Here is a 17124-nt window from a genome sequence, read left to right as displayed (position 1 = left end):
AAAAAATATTTCATTTTTAGGCCAGTATTCAAAAGTTAAAAGTGTATTACCTGCAAGCAAAATAAAGCGGAGTTGCCCCAGAAACGTTCGGCCTGTTTATATCTGCACCGCTGTCCAGCAAACACTGCACCGTCTACAAGAGAACAAAACATCAGCATTAAAAAAAAGGAGCAGTGAAAAACCCTACTGGCTTGCAACTATTTAGTGCCATGCATGTCTAATTACACTGAAGGATTTGATTTTCAATAATGAATCTCGGGATCAAAATTCCTAAACGTTAAATGGAAAATCATGGCTATCAGAGCTCATAAAGCTTCCTTTGAAATTCTCATTTCAGTAACAGTATCTTATCTAATCCCAAAGATTCCTGGAGATACAAGCCATTTAAAAATTACAAATTACAAAATTACTTCAAGTTAGGTACAGCCATATACAGCCTTATCATAAGCTGAAGTTTCAAACTCAAACTAGACTAGAAGAAATAGCTAAGCAAATCCTAAAATACGAAAACACTGAGCAGACTCTCAAACAACTTTTGTTACATTTCAGTCACATAAATTTGCTACATTTACAGGTAACAGTTTTTCAGAATTTGGTCTTCCAAAATCCAGCACTGACAAGGACAACAGAAAGGATCTGGGTAGAATTATAATTTTTTTTTTTTTTTAGCGGTACATAATTCTGGTGGCAATCTGTATAACTCTAAAGGGCTCTAATGCAGTTCAAGTAAAGCATCCAGACTTGTACTCTGAATATAAATAGTCAGCCCTAACGCAAGGTCAGGCATAAAAATTATTCACACAATCAATAATAGAACAGTTTATTTGAACTTGTTTACTTCTAGGGTTAAAAATGTAACTGACCAACTCTGTTTTCATTTTTCACTCATGGTAAATTAATATTTCAGATTTCAAAATCATATAATAACTGGCACAATTATGAAGTAAACATATTCTGAAAAATAAGGAAAAACATTTTCAAACCTTTAACATTATATAAAAACTTATTATTAACAAGCCAATAATAGCACTACAGAAGAGCTGAACAGTATATAGTAAGTCACCTAAACTCCCATGAGCACTGAGAACAATCACCTCCACAAGAATAAGTAAGTTGTTCCCATGGAAGTGCATGCAGTCAATACTAAGACACACAACTGCACTCTTCACACTTCTAGCCATTATCATGTGCATCACTAGGCTGAAGTTTATAAAAACACCACAACTTTGAGGCATTACTAAGTTCTTCACAAATCCATTGTGTTCATAAAACTTTGAAACTTACTGTCTTGTGTCCATTTTGACAAGCTACATGAAGGGCTGTCTGTCCCATGGCATCTTCAACATCTACATTACTGACATGCTGAACAAGATCGTGAAGCAATTCTGTCCGTCCGTTGACAGCCAACCAATGAATCTAAGTACAAAATGATGATATACGTTTCCTTTAGCAATGATACACATATTCCATAAAAACTGTTTTAAACCTGGCTGTATTATTGTCAACACTTTCACAGAAAGAAGCTTTGAATATATTAAGAGAAGCTTTGAACAATACAATCATATGCTTACGTATTTTGATCACATCTTTTGATTCTTGATGGCACTGGACACACAGCAGTTTTGTTTTGCATGTAAGATGGCAAAAGCCCAAAAACCAAGAATCTCCAAATTCTTCATTTATTTTAAGAACATCATGATAATTAATAGCACTTACTGCAGTCAAGCCTTCATTATTACAGATGTTGACATCTGCACTGTATTCCAGCAGCTTGCTCATACATTTTTTCTGGCTACAGGCAAAAGAATACATTAAAATCCAGTCAGGGAAAATCACTTACTAAGACTAAATATCTTCTTAGAGCTCCACTCTAATTTGTCATTGTTCCAAGCATAGCAGGCAGTTCCAATTTAATAAGGAGTACAGTACTGAGCATGTGAAAAAGAGAAGTGATCTTTACAGAGACTCAGACAGTGCAAGAGTAGCAAACAACAACACAGGGCTAAAATCACAGCTGTTTTTGGAGAAAGTACAGAAGCACTTCACTACTCTAAACAGTTTCAGCTCTGCATGAGCTATACTTTCAAGACAAAAAGCCAGAGTTCAGCTAACAGAAGTCCATGAAGTTCACCATTGCCTGTACATGTCAGTGAACATGTTCGCAATACACCACTAAATCGTTATTTAATGAGACAGTCATTGTAACACTGTGCAAATCTTTGGTAAGTACAATTACTGTCTCAATAAAAGTAGAGGTATTTTTTCCTAATTCATGTTTTGTTTTGTCTTTTAATGCTCACAGTCCTTTACCTTTACAGATTTATTTTGCTCTTCCTTTTTATTTGGTACCTCTCACACCTTTCTTATACCTCATTTCCACATAACTGTCTCCTGTGTGTATTTCTGCATTTCATTATGCACCACTTGGCTGCTTCTTTCCTCCCCTACAAATAGATCTCACACACACCTAGAAGCCACTAAATACTATCTCCTCCCCATGTGAAGTACCAGCTGTGATACAATTCAGTTATTGTATCACATACATGTTCTAAAAAGACAAAGACAACATTACCTATACAGCTGCATGCTTTCACATAATACAGTTCAAGTAAGATCTTAAAAAGATACTTGCTCACTGGTTTGGGTTTTTTTTCTCTCCTCCTCTCCTAACATTGTGCAGGCCAACTCTGTATTCTTTTCCTTGCAGTAAAGATTTTCTTGGAAACACTATCTGAGGAAAAACTGAAGTCTCTGAACCCCTCCAAGCACTCCCAAATCTTTTCTTACTCAGCTAACTGGGAAGATGAATGCATTCCTTGTTCAACTACTGTTGTAAGAATTATTATGCCCCTGATTAACAGAAAACACTAAAATGACTGGCACTGGAATTGGTATTCCAGATACAACTTACTATTTATAAAAAATTATTCTATGAATACTCAAAGTAAGGATTTTAAGCTCCGTGTTCTCTAATTTCAAAAGTGAAAACCAAAGGGGTTTTTTTGAACTATGCAAAAATATTACAGAATATGCCAGCTCAAGCACACTATGCACAAAATTTTTTAAGAGTTTAAGTATTTTAAAAACTTACCCATTCCTTGCTGCTAAATGAAGAGGAGTACATCCTGAGATGTCCTGATAGTTAGGATTTGCTCCTTTTTTTAATAACAGAACAAGGCATTCAACTGATCCACAGCTAAGAAGAAAATAAAAAAGGGAAAAACTGTAAAAAGGATATTTACAAATCTGTATTGGCATAAAGACAACAGCAATATTATGCACAAATCACACTCACTAGAACAGCTTTACATAAAATTGTTTTATACTCTCATAGTTCAAGCTACACAAAGCTAAAGGAAAGTCACTTAATACAGCGAGAAGTGACCAAATATAACTTGTAGCAATGAATAGATGGCAGCCTTCTCCGTGATTTTAATGACTTTAAAACACAACAGTAAATCTTTAAGACTGGTAATTCTTTAAACCATAAACTGTTTAAAAAGTTTTGCTTTTGATTTCCTCTCACCTCTCTCATCCCTAATCTATTAACAGGACCAAATTCTCCATTAAATATTTTGGGGTTTGTTATGCTTCAGTGTCCAGAAGTGATGTTTAAAGATTGAATATCATGAAAATTCTAAAATTCATACAAATACTTCTTTGCTATTGATTTTGAACCTCTAACTCTCTTTTACTTTACATAATATAGCAGCTCTTCAGGATAACCAATGACATCAACAAGACAAACTCTGCACTACATGTTTATCTTGCTCCTGAACTCTTCAAGAGGAAAAGCTGATTGAAAAGATAAACAGAGTATTTTCCTATCTGTTGCCACCAGCTAATCCATTTTTACAGATCTTCCCAATGTCAGAACTGCTACACAACAACCCAAAGAAACTGAAGACTAACTGTACAGTGTGTTGCAAAACCAGCACCTTGATGACTCCTTCGTGACCCAATAACTAAGTAAAGATAATAGACAATCCAGAAACTAAGTGTAACACAATTTCTTGTCTTTTAGAATCAATAAATACAGTATATTTTCAAATATACTTCTAAAGCACATGCTAAAAATTTGCTTGCATTGTTGTAAGTACTTCCTTAAGTAAATTTTATATAAGCAGTATGTAATTCTGAGATTAAATAATTGGGAAACAGCTATTTCTAAAACAGTCTGTTTAAGAAGCTGGGATTTCCACCTTTACTGCAACCAAATCCCTGCTATATATATGCAATACTAGTACTATTTCTTTTATTTTTGCTTTTTTTTAACAGTTTAAATGTAAGAACTTTCAAGATATATAAAAGGGGAGCCAAATATAGAGCATTCATTCATCAGTTTAAACTATCTGGTTCATTTCTATTTATGTTATGTTAACCTGTCTGTTTCTTGGCAGAGTTACATATAAAATAGAGTTATCCCCACTGAAGAGCTATACAAACAATAAATAATATAGATCAAGATTTAATATTTGCACTTAAGCCCTCTATCCAGGATACAAAACTTACTAGAAGTGAGTGCCCAAGTTATATTCCCTTCAGTTATGGTCACATGAACTACTGTGGAACAGCTGCTTCCCAACAAACATCCAAATGCTTCCCACTGTTTTAGAATACCTCAAAAACAATCAGCACTTGCAGACGAGAGTTCTCTACCTCTACAAAGGCAAGAGTAACCCAGCTATACAGGATGCACACCATGGCTGCATTTCTTCAAAGACTTGAGATTTCACAGAACGGTAAAAAAAGTGTCTAGCCATACTTCCTTCAATGGAATTTGGAAAGCCATTTGATATCATGTGTAAAATCTGTCCTCTTTATGAGGCAGGCACATTACTAGGAAAAACAAACGAGATACAGAAAGGAATTGTGAAAACAAAATGTTAACTGATACTACAGAGTTTTCCAGCTTACATTGCTGCCTTAGATTTGTGGCAATATTTTCATTGTTAACTTCTGGACTGGACTCAAGTAAGTCTTACTTTGCTGCAATATGAAGCAAACTTCTCTTCACACGTCCAAAGGCATAATTCACATCAAATTTTGAATTTGACAGCAGCTCTGAGACAGACCTTCAAACAGAAAGATAATTTTTAAATTTTAAAAATAGCTCACAGTATTCAAGCAAAGTTTATACTGTAAGTTGTACACAAGTACTCTATTTCTTACTTAATCACTGTTTCTTTTCCCTCCAACTAATCACTAAGAGATCAAACAGTTTTTAAGCATTTGCTGATTAATAATACCTCTCCACTTCTTACTGTATGTAAAAAATGAGCTGTGACACTGGGAAAGTGTTTAAAATGTAAACTAGTAAGAGTTAGACCAAACAACCAAATCACTTCTTTACAAATACGAAAAACAAGCATTTCAATAGCTTTGGTTTGAACAAGACATAAATTCCCATTTTCCTCCTTATCACAATCACCCCAACCACATATCCAACAGTTTTCCCAAACACTGGCAAAGTTCAGAGGGAAGACTGGGATGTGAAATCATAATGATGAAGTAGAAGGATACACGATAAATATAAAAAATTTAAACAGCACCTTTCAACTTTCAGTAATGGGCTGATCACATAATTTAAAACCCTTGCATGCAATCTCAAAATATTATGTAGCAGAACAAATGCCTGCTTCCCTACAAAATTCATGTGAAGGAAGCACCACTTAGCTGGCATTATACAGCCTCCAGGTTCCAAGCACTTTGAGGACAACTGAGTAAGAGAAACAGCTGCTCATCTAAGGAAGTCCAGAAGTATCAATCTCATTGTCCAACTCTTACTTCTGAGATGTCCAATGAGACTAAGAGCTTCTGTGCCATCCATAAATACATACTCAGCACTAAGACACAGTTACAAAACAACACTTTTGTTCTTATCCTAGGACAAATTTCCCTACGTGCTTCAAACAGAACAAATCCCAATTCCAGTCTATGGCATAAACCAAAACAGGTTTCTCAGGTGAAAGTATGCTGGGATGCACACAGTCAGTGACTAACTTCAAATTAGAAGATAACTCAGCAATTCAGCAGCAGAACTTCTGAGAGTGCTTTAGGAGCTACAACTTTAGCAAACATGCTGGGTTTTTCAGACCTTAAAAAAGAAAGAAAAGGTAAATTTGAAGAAGCTCCCACCTGTGCTGGTCAGCCATAACCATCGGCATCAGTGTATAGACAGCAGTTTCATTATCTGGGAAGAAATTTAATTACTCCATTAGCATAAAGATACCTTTTACATAAAATAAATGTATCTAGCAACGCTTATTTACCTTTTCAAGTGTCCACTGTTTAACAGATGATTCTTTTTATACAGATTCTACACACACAAAGTTTCATTATAAAGAAAAAGCCATCATACTTAGATAAAAGAATTAACAGAACTGTGATACATGAAATTTCAACGTGGCTTCTTTATTTTACAAAGTAAAAATTACAGAATTTTCAGTGGAGCATCAATTTCTTTGAATTGATGATTCTGTTAATTAAATCAAAGTTTTTAAGAAATGTGCATTAAAAAACCCAAACAAAACAGAAACAGTTAACTATTTAATTTTAAAAAGAAGGAAATTTCCTGTCTTCCACAGAGACTTCCATAGTTCTGAGACTATGATTTTGTAGTAGTGACTTCTTTAAATTAAGTCATAACCATTCCATTTTGTCTCTGTACTTGAATACCTCAGTGCAGTAAGTTTCATTTTAATTTTTAATCTGTAATCAGTTTCATATTTCACACTTGAAGGCAATGAAAAAAGGCTGGAACACGAAGATCCATGTCAGTGGTGGGAACAGACTGACATTCAGCTACACAGTCTCTGCCATCACTACTGCTGCACAGACCAGCACACTGCATCGGTGTGATGAGCCTGTTTGGTCACTTACATGCTTCTTGAAGTAAAATATTATTTTTAGATGATTAATTCGATAACACTTAAAATTTTTTAACATATAATAATTATAAATAGTACTAATGTGTAATAATATTTTTTTTTTATTATGGACAATTATTACCATTTTTCCCTTCAACAATTTACCCATTTTTGAGAGTACAATCTCCACAGATTGCTCATATAGGTGCCAACTTATGACAGGAGGGGCTATGCTTTCTGAGAACCCAGGTATACAGTTTCAGGATACGGAAATACAGGACTGTTCTCACAAAATTTTTATTTTCAAGTTTTTCCTCATCACCTTCATTGATCCAAAGTTACAAAGCAATCAGAACAGGAAGAATTAAAACAGTCCCAAACAAGTATAGCATTTCATGTCTTTTACAGACCATGCCTCTATACATTCATTCCTTCCACTAGATAGGAAAGGTGACATTTGCTGAACATTAAATAAAGATTCTTCAGAGTTATAAAGTGGAATCCAAGAAACTGTTATCATACTGCAGCTATGCTATTTGTTAATACTGTTCTACCATGCTCCAAGATTACTGCTGCTATCAGCTATCTGAAGTTGTGTGTCCCTAGCTAACAAAATAAAGCAGCAATGTTAATCTATTATTACCTTTGAACACTGAACAGAGGTAAGTCAAATTCAAATCACACAAATTCATCAGCTATAAAAATTTTAAAATAAATTTTTAAAAAATCAGCGTTGCTTACAGCAAACACGTGGTGCAAGAAACACAAGTCTCTCAAAACACCAAATTATGATTAAACACTGCAGAGAGTCACCGAACATCATCAAGTTCAAGAGTTTGAACTCTCTACAAAATGTTCCCTATGGGAGAGTTCTGTGAGCATCAGATAACTCCATCTCCAACACACACCCCTAGAATTTGATTGCTGGAGGAAGAACCAGCTGGAAGGAAACACAGAGAGAAAAAGTCCTGAAATAAAATTAAATAGATGCTAAATAAAGATATCAATAGTGTAAAGTATTTGAGCAGTTTTTAAAAATCTATCTGTGATTAGCTTCCAGTACACACAAATTTTAAAAAAATCTAGTTTGAGCTCTGTTTCACAGAGCTCTTGGCAGGAAGATAAAACTTTCCAAATAAAACAAAAAACCAAACTTAAGAACAAGAACTAAATTTAAATATGACATCCTCCTATATTTCCACAATCAGGCCCTATAAAAGACACCAAAAAAAGGTGAAAAAAACTTTTAAATATATCAGCACACTTAACTGAAGTGTTTAATAATGATTCTAATTAAATTTAACTATATTGCAAGTTTAGCAATCTAGAAAAAGACAACAGTTAAATACAAGTGTAGCTGGGCCATAAAAGGCATTTATGGCACAGTTACAAAACTAAGCCTTTTGCTATTCTATTAACAGAAATTACACTGTGGAGCACATGCAGATTTTCCCAGAGCTTTTCTTTACAGAAGTAATTAAAAGGGTGTGGGACTAAGGAGCTTTTATGCTTATCTTCGGTGATTATTTTCTCTAGTCATAAAAGAACTCCAATTTACATAGACTACATGACAGCAGGTAGAGAAAAAGCATTATACACCTCATGGACTCACCAAACTTATTTGCTATCTAACTTGCTTGCATTTCAAGTCTTGAATATATAAAGACAAAAAAAAGGCACACAAAATGCACTGTCAGAGCTTTGGGCTACAAGACCTAGTTTTCAGGCACTGAGCCATAACAGTAGAATCCAGAAATTTGTGTCAAGCTCTCAAGTGTCCAGGAAACAACTGCTGAAGGAAACTTTGGGAGAGTGATAAAAAAAAAAAAAGTTCTATTTGCAAGCTCAGGGTATTCACTGGCACTGGACTCAGGTGTTAATACTTTCTTAAAAAAAAAAAACACTTAAAATTCATCATTTAGAATCCTGCCCTGGCAAGATACACTTATTACTTTATTTCCTCAGAGATACTATCATGAACTTGGACAGAGATCACTGTCCATATCATACCCTAATGGCTGCGGCACATGCAATGGAAGTTCAATACCTGGATTTAATGCCTTCTTCAGCATAAGTAAATTCAAACATACATCTCCATTTCCTATGAGAGTATTATGACTCTCACTTTAAGGATGGAGGGGCAAACTATGTATCCTTCAAATTAAATTTCAAAGTAAAGTTATTCAAACACAATGCGGGGGGAATCATAATTCAAGAGGCCAGACACAGCATACAAGAAGCCACCAAACCACACACAATGCTAGACCGGTGTGGAATATTCCAAGCTGATCCTGTCAGTACATGTTTGGAGCAATATACTACAAGCCAAACCTGCTTCTCAAGAAGAGTTTGGGCAGACCTGCATGAACCTAAGGAACACCAAGCTCAAGAAAGAAGGTATGTAATGAGCTAAGATGGACCCAAAGTTTGATGGCCATTGAATGGAGACCTTCTTGGAATGCAATCTGAGACTTCAGTGTGTTAAGCCCATTTATCTCCTTATATCAGTCCCACTGATTTGTTTCATGCAATTCCTAGGGAATGCATAGAACTCACATTCCCTCTGCATTACAGAGAGATAGAAGTACTTGTTCCAAAGGTCTCAGGGGTCGCACCTGCACTGCCATTCCATAACACATAACTACCTCTGAAGTGCAACACAAAAATGCCCAAGATGTGAAAAAACCATGAAATTCAGAATCAATCTGCCTACATTAGTACAGGAGTAAATTTAAAGCAGCTCCAACTGACACAGGTTGTGCACAGCGTTAATCATACTGGCATCTTCAATTAGTTAAACTGGTGTTACTCCATTATTTCTGTAAGTTTAAGCTTAAGTAAATAGTATTACCTGAATTTTAACTGCTGCCATTCAAAGGCTTATAAGCAGCAGCAAAATCCTCCTGAAACTTGCCTGTCAAGTGAAATTTATGAGCAACTGCACTGGAAGATAGCAGAACTGTGACAGGTGACTTAAGCGAAGGGTGTAGCAGCTCAGTTCAGGAGGACACCAGGAAGTCCAAACAGGGAATGTACAGAAAAAACAGATTATTACTCCCTCTCCTCCACCAGTGGAGATGAAAGCTGGGAGACAGGCAGCCAAAGACTCATCCATAAAAGTAAGCCCTGGAGAATGTGAATTCTCACCACATGACTCACAAGAGCAGAAATTTTGCGTATCCAAGAGTTTTACAGTTAGTCCTCCCAAAAACTGGACCTGGCTGGAACACCAAACCACTTGCCATAAGAGCCTGAAGCTCTCTTTTCAAATCCATCCTGATACAGGGGACCAGCATCCACGTGAACTGGTTTAGAGACAAAAATTAGGCTGTGACTGGTGACAGTGACTTACAATACCTTTTCAAACAAAATTCAGCGCTATTAAAAAAACAAACGAACAAAAAACACCCCAAAACCCACAAAGATCTGTCATCACTACTCTGTCATCGACGAAACAGTTAACGAAGGATTTAAAAGCGAATACAGACGGTGTTCGGCACCCCCGGGCACCCGCTCGCCCGGGCTCAGGGGCGGCAGCAGCCGGCAGGGATCCCCCGCGCCCCGCGATGGAGGCGGCGAGGGAAGGAAGGGGACACCGCTCTCGCTGTCACCACGACAAATAAACAGAGCTTGTCAAAGGCAGAGAGAGGAAGCCCCTTCCCCTTCTCCCCAGTCGCCTCAACTCATGCCCGCTGGCCCGGGCGCGGAGGCCGCCGGGACCGACCGCTACATCAGGGCCCCGCTCCTACCGTCCGGCAGCTCCACGGTGCGGGCGCGGCGCAGGGACCTCGTCAGCCGGTTGAGCTGCTCCATGGCTCTCTCCATCCTCGGAGCGCCCAGCCCGGAGCCGCGGACACCCCCCGCCGCCGCCGCCTGCCCTCAGCCCATCCCGGCGCTGGCGGCGCCGAGGCCTCCCAGGCCGCCACCACCCCGGGACGGTGCGCGCATGCGCGGGGCGGAGCCGGGGGCGGTGGCGGTCTCCCTCAGTTCGCGTTTTTCCCGAAGGAAGGAAAGGGATGCGGGGGATCAATTTTCAAAGCCCGCAGAAAAAGAGTCTTAAAATATCTGCTTGTTACACATAAAAATAAAAAAAGTGCTTTCCTTTGAAGCCGCCTCTGCTGGGTGATCCTGCCCGTGGCTCATTTCCCCGGAGCCACGGGAGCGAATGGGGCTGCAAATGCAGCTGAGCAGGACAGAATCACAGAATCGATCAGGTTGCAAAACACCTCTGAAATCATCGAGTCCAAGCTATGACTGAACACCACCATGTCAAGTACACCATGGCACCAAGTGCCACACCCAGTCTTTTCTTAAAGAAGAAAAGACTTTTCATCCCCCTCCAGGGATGGTGACTCCACCACCTCCTTGGGCATTCCAAGTGTCTTATCATCCTTTTTGTGAAGAACTTCTTCCTAATGTCCAGCCTAAACCTCCCCCGGTGCAGTTTAACACTACGTCCTCTCATCCTGTCGCTGGTTGCCTGGAAGAAGAGACTGACCCCACCCGCCTACAAACCTCCTTTCAGGCAGTGTAGAGAGTGATAAGGTCACCCCTGAGCCTCCTTTTCTCCAGGCTGAACAACCCCAGCTCCTTCAGCCACTCCTCACAGGACTTGTGCTGCAGACCCTTCGCCAGCTGCATTGCCCTTCTAGTGCCAGCACAAAAGCTGTAGACACTTGGAACTGTGCAAGGAAACAACTGCCAGCATGAGCCTGTCAATCCATTGCTTCCTCTGTCAGTATAATACATGTTGTGAAGCATAAAGGAGCATTCAGTGTTGAGTATTTTGGCTTTAATGATGCTTCAGGTGTTGATGCAGTCTTGACGAGCCAGGAGTGTATGGGCTACATGACAATGCTGTAAAGTGAGAATGAAAAAATTAAGTAAAAATGGAATGTAAAGAAATCATACTACAACAAGATTTTATTAATGATCACCTTCCAAATGCAAGAAAGTATGTGGGTATCCATGGGGATATGTTGTGATCTGGTTCTGTGTAATGCTTTCATTGTTTCATTCTGTAAAATACTCCAGTGACTCTGACTTGGAAAAATGAAGGAAAGCTATCTAAGATTTGAAAAAGGTTCAGAAAGGACAACAAGGAGAATCAAGAATCATAGAATTGTGGAATGGTTTAAATTCCAATAGACTTTTAAAGGTCACCCGTTCCAACCCCTCTGCAATGAACAGGGACATCTTCAACTAGATCAAATTGCTCAAAGCCCTGTCCAAACTGACCTTGCATGTTTGCAGGTTTGGGGCATCCACCTCTCTGGGCAACCTGTTCCAGGATTTCAACATCCTCATTGTAAAAAACTTCTTTCTTATATCTAATCTAAATCAACCTTCCTTCAGTTTAAAACCATGACCCCTTGTCCTATTGCAAAAGGCCCTGTGAATTGGCTTCCATGTAAGTGAGAACTGAGTTGGAACTCTGCTATCTGGAAAAGAAATGCTGTACAGGACAAAGTAGAAGTAGAAAAATAATGAATGTCATGAAGATACGACCAGGGGGGAAAAAATTAATTTCAAATAAGAGTAGGTTAATAAGAAACAAAAACTAAATTTTAAAAAACACCTTCTCCCCACGACTCCCTTCTTCTTCAACTTCATGCCTAAATTCTCCACCTGCTCCTCACCAGCAGCATAGGGGGACAGGAAATGGGAGCTGTGCTAAGTTCATCACATGCTCTCTATGCTGTTCCTTCTTCTCCAGAAGGAGGACATCTCACACTTTTTCTCTGTTCCAGTGGGGAGTCACTCCCACAGGAGTCAGTCCTCCACAAACTTCTCCAACGTGAGTCCTTTACACAGGCTGCAGTTCTTCATGAACTGCTCCAGCATGAGTCCCTTCCATGCAGTGCAGGCCTTGAGGAACAGATTGCTCCAGTGTGGGTCCCCATGGGGTCACAACTCCTGCTAGCAAACCTCTGCAGCACAGGCTCCTCCCTCCACAGGGTCTTAGAGAGCTATTTCCTTTTTTTCCAAGTTTCTAGGGGCTGAGGTTAGAGCTTATTCCGATTTTTAAATGTCCTCGCTAGTGTAGAGGATGGATTAAGTGACCGCTTGAGGTCCCTTTCCTTTTCTGTGAGAATGATTCTGGATATACCTAATATTAGAACCACAATATGGATGAACAACTGTTCATAGCAATCAAAGAAGAGAAAAGTAAGGAAACTGGAGAATGTATGTTTTTTTCTAAATTAATGTTTTCTGAGACCCTCTGTAAGTGCAGTGATATTCCTTTGGTACAACACTGCCAAAAGACATATTTGGTGACATCTTTTAAAAACACCAAAATAATGGGCTAAAATGAAAACATTAGGAGTATGAAATTAATCACAAAATGTAATAATTTTGTGTGTATTTAGTTTCTAATTCAGTGCTAAACACAATATATTCAGGGATGCATCCTCAAAAGTTAAAGGATTGATACAGCAGTGGTATAAAATCCTTATTAAATTTTGTTTTAAATATAGTGTTTTACTGTGATCTGCAATCAGCAGGGCGGAAATGCTGTTAGGAAGCGGGTAAACAGTGAAGAGATAATGCAAGTTCTTACTCTTACTTAGCCAGCATTGGTTGATTTCACTGTGGTTTAAATTTTTCTTAGTTCTTCTTGGGACACAGAGTGGATAAAATTCCTTAGCAGCACAAACTGCTCAGGAAAGAAGGGGATGACAATACATACTAACTGACTCATTTTCATAGCAATAAGCTACACTGTCTCCCAACCCTAAACACAAGGTCTTCCTTGATCTACATAAGGTTCTTCTACTCTGTCTCTCATGGGGTCTTTGTTGTGGTTTAACCACAGCCAGCAACTCAGCCCCTCATTAACTCCCTCACGGTGGGATGAGGAAGGGAATCGAATGGGTAGAAGTGAGAAAAGTCATGGGTTGAGACAAAGACAGTTTAACAGGTAAAACAAAAGCTGCACACACAAGCAACACAAAACAAGGAGTTCGTTCACCATTTCCCATAGGCAGGCAGGTGTTCAGCCATGCCAAGGAAAGCAGGGCTCCACCACACAAAGTGATGACTAGGGAAGACAAACGCTATCACTCCGAACATCCCCGCCTTCCTCCCTCCATTTTTGACCCTATTTCAGGCTTTCTTGCACAAACTCATTCTACTTGCCAAGACATTCCCAAACAGATAGGACATATGGATGGGCATTTGCAGCTTTGTAGCCTTATTCTTTCCACTACAGCATGAAGAAGTCTACAACGAAAAGCATCTCCTGATGTTCAACAACTACTTTATTTGATGACTGTATAAAACTTCAAGGAAGGAAAATCCAGTGGAGGCCAGAAAGCAATCCAGGTAGGGGTGACATAATCTCAGTGGTCAGGGTCAATGGTCACAACGTTCAGTATCCCTTTCAGAGGCTGATTTAATTCCAGATCCACCCAGCTGCTTTGAGGGCTGCATAAATAGCCAAGGTTTCTCTTTTTAGTAGACTACTTTATAGTAGACTTCATCATTCCAAAAAAATCTTAGCTTGACCCTGTGAGCTTTTAATATGTCCCAGGAAATTCCTACTTGAACAATGTGCTTTTCCAGTGATATTGCAGCTGTCCATGCTTATACTGACTGCTGTGGAGAATTAGGCACTCTGCATGGTAATGAATTCCATCTAGTTTAGAAGTGGGTATTGCACTAGAATTAAACATCTTCGGAGATGTTTTTAAGACACCTGTAGTAAGACTAAGTCTTAAATGGAAAACTTCTAAGTGTAAAATTAGCTGAAAGTAGTAAAATTAGCTAAATTCTTTTACGCTATGACAGGTATATCAATACCTCCAAATTTTGTTAATTTTCTTGATGTCAGGGAAAAAAGTGACATCTCAAGGAAAAATTAAGATTCCAAGTTACCACCTAAGCTTTAAGTCAGTTGCTCATTGAATGCAGTCAGCAGAGTTCCCTTCAACACTGAGATAAGAGGACTTCAATATATCTGTCCCTTGCACTTCCATATCTGAAGATGTCATGTTCAAATGCCTACGAGCAATTGGTCAAACTTGCCTTTCACAGTGAATTAAATTAAACCAATTATCAGTCCTGTGAAAGAAACACTGTCCTTGACTCGTAGAGGAAGTTCATTCCTGTGAGCAGTCTCAGGGGGGACCAGAGGTAGACTGTTTCTTTTCAAAAAAGATAATACCATCCTTAACAGTCAAAACTGGTGCTCATGGCATTTATTTTTCTACACCAAAGGCTTTCTTCAGAGATAAAAATTATTTTGTTTTCAGCATTAGGAGGAATACAGATTGTTGTCAGAAATGGAATGTAGTACGCTGTAAAACGAAAAACATTCAGCTCTTTTACTCTGTTTTTTCCTCTGTACATTCTTTGCAAAGACATACAAAATTAGAACTTTACTTTCATTAGCCTACAGCATAGAAGTGAGGAATTGATGGTGATTTTTCCATGTTTAAATCCCAAGAGAAATTTGTGGCATAAAGACTTAGCAAACTTTGGATCTCGGGGTTTTTCACATCTTTTCTGTCATTAGATTGCTGTTATTCACAAAGAGTCTTCACTGAACAGAGTGGAGCCTGAGCATCCAGTCTTAAACTGGACCTTTGGTCATCACAGAACACCAAAATATAGGAACAAATTCAAAGTGTGGGAAACTGCATTTCATATATAGTCTGTTGTCTCCTTTCAGCAAAAACAAAAAAGGGTTTCTGCTCAGATTCAGTTCAACAGGCCCTATTCATTTACGGGAAAACTATGAGACAGGACTACTTTGAAAAAAGATCAAATCTTTGCAGAAAGGAAAAATATCACTAAATACTTAGAAATAGACAAAAGAGCATCATCTTTTATTTTGCCAGCAAAGACCAAGTCCAACCATTAATCCAGCACTGCCATGTCCAGCACTAAACCGTGTCCCTAAATGCCACTACTGCACAACTTTTAAATACGTCCAGGGATGGTGACTCAACAACTTCCCTAGGCAGCCTGTTCCAGTGGTTGACAACTCTTTTGGTGAAGAAGTTTCTCCTAATATCCAATCTAAACCTCCTCTGATTCAGCTTGAGTCTGTTTGCTCTTGTCCTGTCTCTTGTTACTTGGGAGATGAGACCAACCCCCGCCTAGCTACACCCTCCTTTCAGGTGGTTGCAGAGAGTGATAAGGTCCCCTCAAGCCTCCTTTTCTCCAGGCTAAAAAACCCAGGTCCCTCAGCCATTCCTCATAAGACTCTTCTCCAGACCCTTAACCTGCTTTGTTGCCCCTCTCTGGACTCATTCCAGCACCCTGATGTCCTTCTTGTAGTGAGGGGCCCAAAACTGCCCAAGGTGCAGCCTTACCATTGCTGAGTACAAGGGTGTGATCATTGCCCTGGTCCTGCTGGCCACACTGTTCCTGATACAAACCAAGATAGCATGGTAGTCTATGTTTCATCAAGGAATGAACTAAAATCTGAAAAGTGTATGATATTTTTATGGGCTAACCCAGATAGACAGGCAGGATCCAATGTTCTTCCTCCTGCAATTACATTTACCTTGATTCCATTCCCTAGCAGTGAACTCTAAGTGCAATTTGAGTTCTTCCTGGAAGCAGCTCTGCCAGCAGAGATTTTATTCTCCACTGCATTGCAGTGTCAGGAGTCAGCACATCTTTGGACTGTGGCTTGGAGCCATTTTTCCCAACAGCCATGTGCTCCTTGTGGGCTGACTCAGCTTCCTCTGGACATGCCAGCAGACTAATGTTGAAAACAGCCTGCATATCCTGTGCTGGGACTTGTCTGTGATAAAGATGAAGCTATATAACAGAGGACCTTTGCAGAATTGTAGTAGAGTTCAACTTAATTCACAGAGATCTTCTTCAACTACCTTCCTCCTCCCCATGTTACCATCAAAGAGCATAAGATATTCACATGCAACATGTGCATGGTGCTTTCCCTCTGCTCTTGAGGGGGCTTATCTTCATAGAATCAAAGAGTGATTTGGATTAGATGAGACCATAAAGGTCATCTAGCTCCAACGCCCTGCTGTGGGCAGGGACACCTTCCAATAGGCCAAGGTTCTTAGAGCCCCATCCAGCCTGCTCTTGAACACCTCCAGGGATGGGACATCCACAACTTCTCTGGGCAGCCTGTTCCAGTGCCTCACTACCCTCACAGTAAAGAATTTTTTCCTGTATCTTATCTAAACCTGCCCTCTTTCAGCTTAAGGCCATTCCCCCTTGTCCTATTACTACATGCCCTTGTGAAAAGTCCCTCTCCAGCCTTCTTGCAAGCACC

General features: G+C 39.2%; 1 protein-coding gene across 4 annotated transcripts in view; it reads right to left on the bottom strand.

Annotated features, from left to right (window-relative positions):
• HACE1 (HECT domain and ankyrin repeat containing E3 ubiquitin protein ligase 1) overlaps window positions 1–10694 on the bottom strand; it is a gene marked incomplete at its 5' end in the record, with an annotated part of 50316 nt that extends 39622 nt beyond the window's left edge. For all 4 annotated transcript variants that reach the window (XM_082302997.1, XM_082302998.1, XM_082303000.1 and 1 more), the window contains 7 exons: window positions 51–133; window positions 1285–1416; window positions 1717–1792; window positions 3092–3196; window positions 4986–5075; window positions 6139–6193; window positions 10619–10694. In XM_082302997.1, coding sequence (XP_082159123.1) covers window positions 51–133; window positions 1285–1416; window positions 1717–1792; window positions 3092–3196; window positions 4986–5075; window positions 6139–6193; window positions 10619–10694 — 617 coding nt within the window. The remainder of the gene's footprint in view (window positions 1–50; window positions 134–1284; window positions 1417–1716; window positions 1793–3091; window positions 3197–4985; window positions 5076–6138; window positions 6194–10618) is intronic.
• Between the last annotated feature and the right edge of the window lie 6430 nt (window positions 10695–17124).

The sequence above is a fragment of the Coloeus monedula genome, assembly GCF_965178545.1.
Source record: "Coloeus monedula genome assembly, chromosome: 2".
Lineage (NCBI taxonomy): Eukaryota > Metazoa > Chordata > Aves > Passeriformes > Corvidae > Coloeus > Coloeus monedula.
The sequence above is the reverse complement of the archived record's forward strand: the minus strand, read 5'-3'. Positions and strand labels throughout refer to the sequence as shown.